The 15,002-nt window shown below is 39.5% G+C and overlaps 1 protein-coding gene across 1 annotated transcript in view; it reads right to left on the reverse strand.

The window, feature by feature from the left end:
* Nucleotides 1–13,666, reverse strand: part of Muc19 (mucin 19, oligomeric) — a 92,631-nt gene extending 78,965 nt beyond the window's left edge. Inside the window, 11 exon segments of the mRNA XM_085831916.1 lie at nt 858–993; nt 2,447–2,570; nt 3,014–3,136; nt 3,789–4,002; nt 6,824–6,921; nt 7,136–7,196; nt 7,929–8,043; nt 8,609–8,837; nt 9,650–9,709; nt 10,724–10,768; nt 13,624–13,666. Coding sequence (XP_085688042.1) covers nt 858–993; nt 2,447–2,570; nt 3,014–3,136; nt 3,789–4,002; nt 6,824–6,921; nt 7,136–7,196; nt 7,929–8,043; nt 8,609–8,837; nt 9,650–9,709; nt 10,724–10,768; nt 13,624–13,666 — 1,248 coding nt within the window.
* Between the last annotated feature and the right edge of the window lie 1,336 nt (nt 13,667–15,002).

A 15,002-nucleotide genomic window follows, 5' to 3' on the forward strand; every position in this document is an offset into this window, starting at 1 on the left:
GGAATCAACTAACATCTTTCTAATTAGATTTAAGGCTTGCTCCACAGGAGAGAACTCATGCCTGGTATTCTAACTATGAATAAGAATCTGTGCTGGCGAGATTATACACACTTGGGGACAACCTACTGCTATTATAATTAAACCCAGTATCAAACTCCCTTGTCAGACCAATTTTCAACTCTCATCGAAGAAGCCCATTTTGGCACTAGATAGTAGTTAAGGCCGATATTTGAACTAGTCCAAGTACAAAAAGTAACGACGGAATCGTTATCCTTAAATGAAATAGTCATGTCAGAATCCTTCCCCCAAATGCTCCAGGAGCATCACTGAAGATGGGGAAGAAAAACCGTAAAACCCAGAAGTTGTGAGGACTGATGCAAATCAATGTCTTCTGGATTGGCATGACCGAGCCATTTCATTAATGAACGCATAGCAGCGATGGCTGTCTACAAAAGACTCATGCCACATCATGCTGTCAACATTCCAATTTAGATAAGGGAGGAGCTCACAAGGTCCCACTCCAATCTGAAAAGCTATCGAAAGCCCACAGCTGCTGATAAAGGAGGAGTCGGTTTTTCTTATGGCTGTAGTCCCCAGAAGGTTGTTCATGCTTTAGTGAATAACCCCACACCCATATGCATAATGACAGATAATTGGACTCAGTCAGTTATAAGGAAGAGAAGAAGGAGAAAGGGGAGAAGGAGGAAAGAATGAAGTTGGTTTGCAGGGTAGGGATCTAGGAGGGAGAAGCAGGAAATAGATATGCTCTAATTACCAAACATGCATAACATGATTTGTATTTTAAATTGGCTGAGAAATTTGATCAGTTTTCACAGACGTTGTAAGCAAATACTTACATGAACAGCCAAGAAGTGGCAGTCTCCAGGATGGCTAAATTTATTGTCATCAAAAGTGGTAAAGGAGCTCCCTTCTACTTTACATCTCCCAGGACATCGAGCTTCAGTGCAAGACCACTTAGCATCTTGGCATGTGCTGTTAAATATAAAGGTGGGTCAAAGGTGACTCCTCTGTATGCTGAACAAACACCATAGCATTAGAACATCACAGCTGAAGCCAACATGTAGGTAAATCCCATCACATCATTCCCAAGCCAGCAACAGCTCTGGTGAGGTGTCTGATAGATTCTGGTATTGTGATCATTTAAATTATTTCAGGTTCTTTTTTTTTTAAACTAAAGATAATAACTTCATGAATCAAACATACATAGATCTCAGAGGTTTATCTATTAGCATGAAGGCAACGGGTACAAATTACACTATGAACTTACACTTTGCAATGTCCTACAGAGGCAGTGACAGTGAGCCTTATGAAGATATAATTACCATATGATAAATGTATCACACTCTTTGACAAGGACCCAGAGAATTCCATTCCCTACAGTAGAGATATTTGTTGCTCCATGTTCATTGTAGCGCTATTCACTATCTAAGGAAGCAGAACAAACTTACTTGTCCATCAGTAGATGGACCAATAATAACAATCTGGTACATCTATGGAATACCATTCAGCTCTAAAGAAAACTATACTCACAAAATTTGCAAGAAAATGCAGGGACTTAGAATGTATTGTAATATTGAGTGAGGTTACCAAATCTCAGAAAGAAAAATACCCAATGTTCACCATCATGTTCAGATCTCAGCCTATAGTGGAGATAGATAATGATAGATAGATAGATAGATAGATAGATAGATAGATAGATAGATAGATACATACATACATACATACATACATACATGATAGATAGATAGATGATAGATAGATAGATAGATAGATAGATAGATAGATAGATAGATGATAGATAGATAGAAGATATTTGTAAACAAATGTAATGTGGTTAAAGTATAACATTAAGGAGAACAAGAAAGACAATAGAAAGTAAAATACTTATTAATGAATTCATAACTCTACTTTGTGTTGGTCCCTTATGTGATCTCTCAAGGACTCATAGATTCTCAGGACACAGTAATCCTTCAAAAAGCAATGTCCACATGTTGTTCCTTGACGGGATGTTACCTTGGTGGAGACCTTCACTTTGACTTATGCTTTTAAGTGTTTGGATATTCCTGTCATTCTTTGTAGACACTGCTAATCTTAGTGTTTTTGTGCTTCAAACAGAAGTTTAGTTATCTAAATACTAGAGTGTGACTGTTAGTAGAAGTATGTTCGAAGTCAGGACAATTTTAAGATTTCCAAGAATTCCTGGGTAACTGACTCATGGCCCAGAATCTGTAAGTGTAATATGCCAGGAACATAAAAACACTGACAAACGGATTGTTTCAATGGTTCGTTTGCTCTGTTATGATTCTAAGAAGCATCATTTTTTGCTAAATTAAAATTTTAAGAACTTTAAGCATGAATGAAAACCCTGTTTTGTTTTTTTTATCTTAACATCCATTAAATATAGATTAAAAACAAACACACATACCACCGAGAGCCACAGGGGCCTTCGCGGACTTTTCCTGGCTTGTACACTTTTCCATTAGATTCACAGGGACATTTTTCCTTTAATACACACTTTCCTTTCTCTCCAATGTCATCCAATAGGTAACCTAGAATACACATATAGATGTAGTCTCAAAATTATATGAGCATCAGTGAAGTCTTTCACAACTGTAGCCACTCGTGAACTAGTTCTAAAGCGAGTGTAAGTGTGCCCTGAAGTTGCAATATCTTGTGTAAATGGTCAGTTTTCATGTTGACTGACAGCAGTAGGTGAAAATCTTCTGAGCATGAGTTATTGCCCCATAGAGACAGGACCTATTAGGCTCTGTGTAGTCTGTGGGTTATGGGAACACTCAGTATTCAGATATTTTTTTAAAAAGCACATTAATTAGCTTGGTGCACGTCTGACATTCCTCCATGGGTTGTAGGAGGACTAGCAAGGATAATTCACCTGTTGCAATAGCCTTTTGGAGCTATGGTTTTCTGTACTCTGTCCAATGCTATTGTAGGTTATTGTAGTGGCATGAACACTTTCATAAGTAAAAATTACCTTCTGGACAGGTGCAGCCACTCACACATTCACTGTCTTGAAAGGGAGCCACATTGGAGCACGTTGGAGGATTTGAAGGTCCACATTCTTTGTAGATGTGCTTGCCTGGACATTGTTCCTTTGCTGAAGGTATACAAAAACATGCACACTTGTGAAAAGCTCGTGGGAAAGCAAACAGTAAAAAGACAGTTTTTCAGCAGTCCTTTCAAATGAGTTTCTTTGACTCTGCTTTTCAAGATACAAATAAATCGTTCTGGCTACTCTGGAGAACTAAATGATGGCGGTTTCCCAGGCATTATTTCACACAGTAGTTTCAAATTTAGAGGTGATATAGATAACATGATTTAGTATCATCTCGTGTTAAATTTGGCTTCCAGTTGAATAAAGACTAACTCAAGCATCGAAGTATAAATTGTATTTATATTTGTATAAAGCTCTTACTTATAATCTGCTAATTTTTTAAGAGGACACTACTAAAGATAATTCAGTTATGTTTATAGAGTTTACATTTCTCCCCTCCCAGTTTCCTGATGACTTTACTAATTAAGACCTTAACACAAAAGTCTGCAACAAGTCAAGTCATATCACAAAATGACCTTCACTCTCTTCTTAAACACCATAGAGATAAGACTTCCTTATTGGTTATTCCATTTCTGTGCCTTAGACTCATTTAAGATAGTCCCTCTGAGATATACCTGAACTAAGAGATATACCTGAACTTCTTTAAGAAGGCATCTGTTCATAACCTACAATTGTTAAGAAGAGAAGCACCTACCACAGGCCACAGCAGAGTCATCTCGCCAGTGTTCATAGTCACCAGGACCATCATAGGCACACAGGCGGGCCAGTTCCGAGTAGGTGTCACACGTAGTCTGCTTGCCTCCTCCTTTTCGACAGTACTCATCAGCACACACGTTTTTGTACTCACGGGATAAAGGAGAAACCTTCGAACATTTCTCAAAGTACGTTTCAATAATTTTGTCACAGTACTGCAAAACAAAGCACATTTCATTAAAACATAACAGGAAAGAGCAGTAGAACAATGCTGAAGGAAAGATAGATACTTTGGTTTGTTGTAACATCACATTCCATAACTCTTGTGGAGTGGAGCCATCAAATTCTAACCGAAACCTTAAATGTAGGTAGTATAGAGACTACTGTGATGGTCTCAAATATTGTCCCACCTACCAGTATCCATCTGTCTCCTATACTGCAGTGATTCTTAGATGGGGAGAAAATGGGAGGAGCAAGAAGAGTTTTCCAGTGCTTACCAAGGCAAGGTAACAGGTGAAAACCCACACTACAAAAGTGATGCTGGCCCCTAACTGTTGATCTGCTTACATTTCATGAGTAGACAGGGGAACAGGTGACCATAAAATACAGTGTGCTTTGTAGTGGAAAGCATATGTGTTTGCTCTACAAATGATGGATTTGTTCATTTGTTTTCTGTCAGTAGACAAAATAAAAAACATTTATTTTTTATGCCACAAAATGCTTAAATTTCAACATATTTCTACTACCACATGGTGTTTTTGCTATAAAAACTGTTTTTAGAAAAAAATGCAAAAATCTTGTTTCATCGCTGTGTATCTTGTATTAATTTCAGCCCACGAGGACAGAGAACACCCCTCCACCCAAAATAAGGTAAAAATAAGAAAATGAGATTCTTTTTTTTATAGATTCTCTTCTATTTCTCAGTGGCTGTTTTAAGCATGTAGACAGAATTGTTATGCTCTGTAACTTTTGATGAAGGTCATATGAAGGTCAGGGACATTTCAAACAGCACATTCTGGTCAGATGTTAGGGAACCATGCATTCACAGCTCTGGAGGAAATGTTCTTCGTGAACGGAGACTGTACTCAGGAAACATGTCTTACAGGAAATCTAAGCTGTCATGCTGAGAAAATGAGTGTTGTTAGCACTGAAGCAGAATGTACGCTGTGATGCTTGAGGGGAGTCTTACCTTAGCATTCACAGCTGAATTGCCGTGGAAAGACAGAGCCCAACAACACTGGGAGAAAGCCATGGCAGAATTTCAATGTTGGGGTAGGAGGACCCAGACAGAGATGGGAGCATTCAAACAAAAACCACGGGCTCCCTCACTGTGGCACTAACATAGTTCCTAGGTCAGCAGGTCAGAAGTGTAGTCCCAGGGTAAATCTAAATCATTTGGCTAACTGATTTTTGACAAAGCACCAAGACACCAAGACAACGTATTGGAAGAGTATGGGCCTTTGAACAGATGTCCTTGGAAAACAGGATTAACACACAGAAAAAAGAGATTGAATCCTGATCTCACACCAGAAACAGAAATCAAGTCGAAGTGTATGAAAAGTATAACTGTGACACCTGGAATTATAAAAAACCTAAGATCAAAAAAAGAAAACTCTGCCAGCCACTGGCTTGGAGTGACAGTTTGGATGCCACGCTGAAAACTCAGGCCACCAAGGCAACGATTAACACATTCACCACATTGATTTGTGTGTGTGTGTGCAGCAAAAGAAACAATGTATGTTTTGAAACAATAATTTAAATGGGAACCCAGAGAATAGGAAAATATTTTCAAGATGTGAACTGACAAAGAACTGATTACAAAGTTTATTAAGAGCTCATAGCCGGGCGTGGTGGTGCACACCTTTGATCCCAGCACTCGGGAGGCAGAGGCAGGCGGATTTCTGAGTTCGAGGCCAGCCTGGTCTACAAAGTGAATTCCAGGAGAGCCAGGGCGATACAGAGAAACCTTGTCTTGAAGAAACAAAACAAAACAAAGAGCTCATGTAACTCAAAGGTGCAAAAACAACATAATTAGGGAAACAAGAATGTCCTCATGGGTCTGAGAAATCTCATTAATCCTTAGATAAATATAAATCAAACCCATCAGAGTGACTATCAACCAAAAAAAAAATCAGAAAATGATAAATAAATAAATAAATAAATAAATAAATAAATAAGAGCTCAGATAAAAAGAAGAAACTATTTTATAGCCATGGCCAAAGATAGCATAGAAGTTTCAGAAACACAAAGACAGGGCCCTGACCCAGTGTGATCATTCGTCAAACATCTATCTATCTACCACATTTATACAGCTCCATTCTCAAAAGTCAAGTTATGAAAATAGCCTTCACAGCTATAGTAAGAGAAATGGACGCACACACATACACACACACACACACCACACACACACACACTCACACACACACAAATGCTTTACGCAGCAGAACATTATTCAGCTCTCAAATAAGAGAACAAGATCTCAAAGGCTGTTATAAAATATATGAGCCTGGAGGATGTTATGCTATGTGAAATATTTCTTAAACTATATAATCTTGTTTATAGGAAGGTTCTTTAAAGGCGATCAAATGTAGTGTGGAAAGGCGGTGTGGTGGTTAGGGGTTGGGTGCGGGGTGGGTGGGGGGCGAAGAAATAGACGCATGGCAGAAGTTATCACATAGATACAGAAGTTATCACATAGGTGTAGAAGTTATCACACAGATGCACGTAGGAGTAACGGATCCTGAGCTTGAGCTCACAAGCAAGTGCACTGCAATGACCACGCTAACGCCATGCCAGACGCTCATGCTAAATAAGCACACTTCTGCTCTTCCTACCACAGCGACAAAAAAAGGTGAGCGCCTTTATGCTAGGATGGGTAGGTTAGTTTTCTTCACTGCTGTGATCTTTTTGTTCTCTCTATATAACCCCCCCCCATAACATCATGTTAGATGCCTCAAAAATGCACATTAATTTTTATTTTAATAATTCAGAGGGAGTCGTGGTAAAACTGCTGCAAGGCAAACCCGGGTTTCCTACCTGGACTCCATCCTCGCAGACTTCATTGCTCCTGCTCAAAGGGCTGGGGCAGTCATTGGAGATCTTACTACTGGCAATATGCTCATTAATATCCTCACCTGCAAGTCAGAGCATTATTTCACAAGATTCATTTGTCTGTGCTTTACTTGGGAGCGACATACAGTCCTGGCAAGATCAGTATACATTGATTCTTACCGTTTTCTCATTCTATAAATGGGTGCAAATTATCAGTAAATTTATCTAAATGTGGAAAAAAATTAATTGTTTTATTTAGAAAGTGATTTTTCTTAGTAATAATCTGTCAAATCTCACCTGGAACGCTGTCGAAATTGCCGCAAAGACCACAGGTTGTATAGTGGCTATAAAGAATGAGCTTTGAAGACAAAGAACATTGGTATGTTTATAAAATCGTGAAAGTATCTCAAGACAATTTTTAACCAAACCCAAGGGCAGGGTCTTCTCCTGTGCAATCTTATGTGCACTGTCAGTTGGGGGATGTGTGCCTTTCTTAAAGAAACTCTGACTGGAACTTGGAATAAGTCTGACTCCACTGTTAATTGTGCCCTTGGGTAGATTTTATCTCTTTTATTGAAAATGGAATTTTTTCTTTCATAATATATTTAGTTCCTCTCCTACTCCCCCCATTTCCTCCCGATCTCCCCTCACATCTAGAGTCACAGTCTCTCTGTCTCTCATTAGAAAACAAACTTCTAAGGGGATATAATATATATATATATATATATATATATATATATATATATATATATAACTAACATATTGAGATAGGACAAAGAAACAAAGGAAAATGACCCAAAAGGTGGCATAAGAAACAGACACAGGTGCAGAGACCGACTGAGTCACACAACCGGGAAATAAAAACACTTCAGTTCTCCTTTTCCTGCATGTTGGGCTCCATCCCAGGCCATCTACAAGGGCTGCATATCGAGACACTTGGACTATCAGACATGAAAATGCTCAGCACGGTGAGCCTGTAAAAATCACTCAACAAATCTCACTTTATCCTTCCCCTATGTGTTTATTTTCATAATTAAAACCCAAAGACCAAATGCCATAAAGTTGAGAGAAAAATCACTGGTCAACTTACTGAGAGTTTGTCCTTGTCCCACTTTAGAGACAAGATTCTTCTGCGGGTTTTGAGAGAATAGTGGTTGCCTTGCTTCTTAATATGAATCATCTTATTGCTGAATGGTACCTGTACCCTGAAAGGTATTAAAAAAAAAAAGTCCAGTGTGTGCTAGTGAAAAAAAATGGTATGATCGTGACAAGGGCTGCTGGGAAATAAGTAGCGTATGTATGTAGTCTTGGTGTTTTGGGGAAATAAACAGTAGAATGTCAGTCTGTTGTCAGAAAACAACCATCAAACTATTTGAAAGGTTTACAAGTAGATCATCAATGCCACCTCAGTCTCTTATCCCAGAAAGCAGTCAAAGAGCTTGTCTCTTTGAAATCTGAGTAGTTACTTCTGAAAAAGAGCTGCCTCTTTGATTTCTAATTTGTAACGCTTCAAATTTGTCTCTAGTTTTCAACACGTCTACAAAAATAGCAATGTCCTGTTTCGTGGATTCTACGTTACACACTAAAACTGGACACTCGGAATAGTTGTGCATCAGAACCAGTCACTGGTTGTGTTCTAGCTTGCCACAGACAGGCATTGAAACTGGACTGTCAGCCACTCCCTCCTTAACTTGGCTTTTCAGTCTGGCTGGTTTTGTCTCATACTCCAAACGATTCTTTAAGTCATAGACAATATATTCTATTATTTACCTTTCTTCATTGACAGAAATACTATTATGCACAACCAAGATCCCAACATCATCGATCAGAGCTTTGATTTCTTCAATATCACCATTCTCATGCTTTTTGATCTCAATGTTGAAGTCTCCTCCAGGCTCAGCACAATCGCGGCAGAAAGTGAATGTGCACTCAGAGTTGAAGGAGAAGATGCGGCCATTGAGAGCTTTGTACTTGTCCTTGCCCCACATAGTCGCTTCACCTACACAGCAGTCAGAGAGGAAAATTCACACTTGTTGACATACTTTCTAGCTGCTTCATCTATTTATATACTGAAACATCATAATAAGGTTTAACTTGCCCAGTTACTAAGTGGTTTTTTGCTTGTTTGTTTCTTTGTTTGTCTGTTTCTTTGTTTCTTTCTTTGTTTCCCTTCCTTCTTTCCTTCCTTCCTTCCTTCCTTCCTTCCTTCCTTCCTTCCTTCCTTCCTTCCTTCCTTCCTTCTTTCTTTCTTTCTTTCTTTCTTTCTTTCTTTCTTTCTTTCTTTCTTTCTTTCTTTCTTTCTTTCTTTCTTTCTCTCTCACCACTACAAAACTGAAAGCAAAGCAGCCACAGGTCCAATGGGATGCCTGAAAGCATCCTTTCTGGCTAAAACACAACGCTAATCAAAACATCTATTTCACCTTGAGTGAAAAAGGATATTGTGTCTAAGTTGAGGTAGGAAGGGAAGAAGATGAAGCTTTCTCATTCATTTTGCTTTGGGTAGAGAGATTTTTATCCTGTGCGAAGGGGGTTACAGTTCATGTCAAGCGAGTGTTAAGAATTAGATTGCAATTTTTGAGTATCCGTGTGTATGTATGTGCACATAGAGTATTTCATGTGCTATATTCATGTGCACTAGAAACAAATAGTGTGACTGTGATGTCATTCAAACATGCAGTGGTCAAACAGATGAAGGGGTTTTTGTGTTTTGTTTTGTTTAACTGGTTTCAAGTTTTCATTATCTTCTGAAGTGTTAAAGGTACTGGGCTAGGTGTAACCCTGTGCATGGGCCTCTGGGTTATGATTACTCACCAGCAACCTCATTTGCTTCTGAGTATGTGGGAGTCGCTTCTGGAACATGGGATGCTTTTTCTATTCAACACAAGATAGAAATAATATTTAAATTTAAACACACATTGATGCAAATTGTATTCCCAAGGATATGGACTATTTAAGCGAGATGCTAAATGTTGTGTCCCACTAGTGCAGTTACTGATCCTGAATGTATACTATGGCCCTTGAGAGCTAGGATTTGATAATCCTATACTTGATTCTCTCTGGAATCCGCTTTTGTTTCTGGGGCCCAATCAATCATTGTGTGTTCTGAAACACATTAGGGACAGTTCATTGAGATCACGCACAATCACTAACTTGCCATACCTATTATAGAGCTGTCTACACTGGTTAAAAAAATAAAATATAAGCAAGTCATTATCAGAAGCTATAAAACAAGCAAGCCCAAGGTGGAGTTTAGTCTGCCAGTCTATTATCTAATACTGTTAATGAACTTATGTATGTACATGGACAATGTAATTTTCCTAGATCGAATGGGGAATGTCAGGTACCTTGAATTTCAAATCCACTTTTGTGTTTCTAACAATCTTTTGAGATAGATAAATTAATTTGATATGAAATCTCAAGGTCAGGCTTAAAACTCGGGATTATGCCAATATCAAAAGTAGGAATTTCAGGAACATTTTAAATACTTTTCAGAATGTGGTTACGATGTAGCATTTAACCCTCTCTTTACCAGGGATTGACTTTACTCAGATTGTAAGGGCAGAGTCTATACTCCTATCTTCTTTAGAACAGTTTATGGATGTGCCTTAAACGATAAAGGAGAACTACTTTTATGCTTTTATATTAAAGTTCCCATAAGACATTATTTTTCTCTTAGACATTTTCTTTGAGTATCTAATTGCTCCCCTAAATCTTTTACTCAGGATGCCCCAAGAGGCTCAATGTTGTAAACGGGGGTACCGTGGTATCATCCTGTCCCAGTAAGTTAGTAACCAACAGACACTTTCAAATTGATATTTGCATGTGCATGCGTCTTTTTTCCTTCAACACCAGAAGCCACAAATAATTCTCCTGAAAATAATTTACCTGAAGTACTGGGTGTTCTAGTCGTAGTGGGACGTCGTGCTGCACCTGTTTTTAACACAGAATCGGACTTAGTGAAATATAATTTTAAAAATCTGATCGATAAACCATAAACACAAACTCAGCAATCCCACTGCTTGGACCAGGAGAGGCTGCAAACAAAAAGTTACAAGTTATCAACTCAATCTCCACTGGAGAAAAAAAATAAATTACATGTCATATAAAAAGCTAATTTATTCTAGATACATCATTTTAGGATTTGTTAAGGGAAAGAGCAGAGAATTGTGCACAGAGGGATGAAAATATCTGCCTTCACTTTCAGTAGAACCTGTTTCCACTAAGAGCTGGTTTATCTTCGGGATATCTAGGTATCCATCCAAGATGTCAGTTGAACAAAGGATTCTTGCCCATAGGAAGTGGGCCAATGGAAGATACTAATCGTATAAAGGGTGGCTTTACTATTGTGTCAAGACATCTGGGACCAGGGCCAAAAGAAGTAAACACATGCCCCCATCCCTAACTCAGAAGCTATCTCTAATTGATAACTACTTGCAAATGAAAATTAGTTTTCACTAAGGGGGTCTCACCCACCAAGCTAATCACTCTTAGGAGCAGGCCCCATGCCCAGCAGCAGATGGGCAAGTCAAAAGTCAACTCAATGGCTGCCTCCCAGGAGGTTCTTTGTCTCATAATGATAACTCAGGGTACTTTATTTATTTATATATTTATATTTAACCTCACAGATTCTTTGCATATATATCATGGCTTCTGGGTCCGTGTTTTTATGGGATTCCTGTGTGTGCAAATGTGTGTATCTATGTCTACATGCATTTCACGTATATTTTCTTTGGGTCTTTTTCTTCTTTGGTTCTATTATGTCCTATTATGATGTGTGTTTGTGTTTGTCTTTTATTGTATTACTGTTCCTTAAACAGTTGTTTGCTTGCTAAGAAGAGACTTGGAATGAGGGTGGATGCGGTTGAGGGTGGAGGGGGAATAAGAACTCAGAGGAGTAAGGAGAGGGAAAACTGTAATCAGATTATTTTGTTTATAATTTTTTAAAAAAAAAAGCCTAAACTTTGAGAGAAAAAAACAAAACATCAAAAACAAAAGAAGGCATTGGTATTCTAAAGACACACACACACACAAAGTGAGAGAGAGAGAGAGAGAGAAGAAAAACGCTATTTACTAAAAGTCACCTTGTTGAGAAAAATTAAAGCACCTGTATTTCAACATGTAAATGTCAGAATAGTCTCTAATTGATAATTTTCCCACAGCAGAAAATTAAAGGTAATACTACCTTGACAAACCAATTCTTGTATGTGCACTGTCCTTTTCAGAAGTGTGCTCTCCACACCTCCTCCTTCCCTCCCTCCCTCCCTCCACCCATGCTCACCTCCCCTTCCCCCTACACCTATGCTCAATTCCCCCTCCCCCCTCCACCCATGCTCCCCAATCCAACCAAGCTTATCTCTCCCCCTTTCATCATTCTACTCCTGCTAGAGTCAATGGCGAAACACTTCTTTTGTAACTCCAAAACTACTTCATATTAACTCATCTGAAGAAAAAAATATTTGACATTTTTTTTAAAAAAAAAAAGACTCTCAGCGTCTCTGCAGATGATCTGAAATCAACTCCCAGGCCGCTTAAGAAGGCAGCAAAGGACTCCTACTGCCATTGGCATCCTGTCCTTGGGGGAACAGACAAGTGGATGCTGGGTGTTCTGGTGGTGCGCTCTCTCAACAGCTCCTTGGCAGCATTTTTCTGATTTAATCTCCCTTCCTTCCTTCCTTCCTTCCTTCCTTCCTTCCTTCCTTCCTTCCTTCCTTCCTTCCTTCCTTCCTTCCTTCCTATGCTTTCTGAGCAGAGAACCGCATGCACTCCATCAGACTTCTCTCCGACTTCACTTTAGCAGATTGCTTTGACAGCCTCTGTGTTCTATGTTTCAGATGCTGATTCCCACCGTTGAAAGCTCACTCAGTGATATTTGGAACGGAGCCGCCAAGATTTTCCCATGTCCAAAACAGACAAGAATTTAGACTCTAAAGGTATTTCGTGGGACATTAAAACCCTCTTATTCTGGTAATATCTGTATTTTTATTTTCTGCCAAGTGGAGGATCGTGACTTGTGTGCTCAGGAAACCTGGAGGCCCCAGGAGACAGTGTAGGACAGGGAAGAGACGTCTATTTTAGGCAGGAAGCTTATAAACGCATATCTACATTTTAAAACATGTCAGGCCAGCAACATCGAGTCCACCGGAGAATTCGATCTGAATGTCCAGAGATTTCCTTCTTCCTTTTCTTTTTGTTCGTTTATGAGACACCCATAATTGCAGGACATATAGTTTTCATATTACTATAAATTAAAAGGTGGGGAAATTTGATTTAAAAAAAATGGCATTAAAAGAGAAATGTCTGGGTTGAAGAGGTTGCTTAGTAGCAAAAGACACTTGCTGCTCTTGCAAAGGACCTGAGTTGGGTTCTCAGAAGCCACATCACAATTGCCTGTAATTCCTGTTCTCAGAAATCCAATGCTCTCACACACACACACACACACACACACACACACACACACACGTAAATCTTTAAAAAATAAAAATTTCTGGTTGTTAGAGTGTCTCCGTCTCTTGCTGTTTAGTTCTTTACAGAGGAAAAGCATAGCAGGAATGGCAGGTCCACCTCTAAGTAATGCCCTGGGGGAATGCAGCCACTAAAGCATCTCCTGCAGGAGGACCTAATTGAGAACTGCCTGAGAGCCCAAGGATTGTTTGCACAGACAATGCCAGACAATCTTGAACTGCTGTTTTGAAGAGATTCTTTCTCTGGGCACCAACTGGGGTGCTATGGGTGTATTAAAGGAGCTTGCAGCAGCGTTCAGATGAGCTTGCTGATTCGTTTCTCACCTGTTCCTGGAGTCTGTCTCTGCATCACCTCATCTCCAACCATCAAGGACAGGTAGAGTCAGGCAGCGCGTAGTCCAGGGCACAGGCGGCAGAAAAGATCTTGCCTTAAGTCTACATCACTATTTTCACTTTGGACTGACTTTCTTTTTTTGTTAAGGCTTTACCGACAGCTTAAGCACTACGTCTCTCTCTCTCTCTCTCTCTCTCTCTCTCTCTCTCTCTCTCTCTCTCTCTCCCTTTTTTATTAGATATTTTCTTTATTTACATTTCAAATGCTATACCCAAAGTTCCCTCTACCCTCCCCCTGACCTGCTCCCCTACCCACTCACTCCCACTTTTTGGCCCCGGCATTCCCCTGTACTGGGGCATATAAAGTTTGCAAGACCAAGGGGCCTCTCTTCCCAATGATGGCCGACTAGGCCATCTTCTTCTACATATGCAGCTAGAGACATGAGCTCTGGGGGTACTGGTTAGTTCATGTTGTTGTTCCATCTATAGGGTTGCAGACCCCTTCAGCTCCTTGGGTACTTTCTCTAGCTCCTCCATTGGGGGCCCTGTGTTCCATCCTATAGATGACTGTGAGCATCCACTTCTGTATTTGTCAGGCACTGGCCTAGCCGCACTCGAGACAGCCTATATCAGGGTCCTTTCAGCAAAATCTTGCTGGCATATGCAATAGTGTCTGGGTTTGGTGGCTGATTATGGGATGGATCCCTGGGTGGGGCAGTCTCTGGGTGGTCCATATGAACATCTTCTACCTTGTCTTCACTAAGAGGGATACCTTTGGAAGCACAGATTTGGAATTTGAGATTATATGCCCTGAAAGCTACAAGCCCTTTTGATTTGGCTTATCTTAATGACTAGTATGCATTATCTGAAGGTGTGCTTTTGGTTTTGTTTGTTTGTTGGTTTTGTTTTGTTTTGTTTTTATCGTACAATATTTGCAGGGTTCCAAATCACCTTGTAAATACAGACTTACTTCATCCAAATTTTTCTCAAGTCATGGATCTTGAAAACATCAAATAAGCAAGTTAATTTAAACCTGCTGGGCTGGGATGCACCTTAGCTATAGAGTGCTTGTCAAGTAGGTTTGAGGCCGGGGGTTCAATTCTCAATACTATTTCCCACCTTGAAAAAAATAGGACAAAATATTTCAACAAAAGATGACCTTAATGACTAGTTTGATGGTGCACTTGTGTGATCCAGACACTCAGGAAGCTAAAGACAGGTGAGTATCAAGAATTGAAGGCCAGGCTGAGGCTATCTAGTAAGTACCAGTCCAGCTAAGGCTATGTGGTAGAACTCAGCACCAAAACCCAAAATTATAAACAAATAAATTGATCAGTAAGAGAAGACAGAAATGTCAACACTGCTGCTGA

Source organism: Mus caroli, unplaced genomic scaffold (genome assembly GCF_978045245.1).
Source record: "Mus caroli unplaced genomic scaffold, Mus_caroli_1 scaffold_16, whole genome shotgun sequence".
Lineage (NCBI taxonomy): Eukaryota > Metazoa > Chordata > Mammalia > Rodentia > Muridae > Mus > Mus caroli.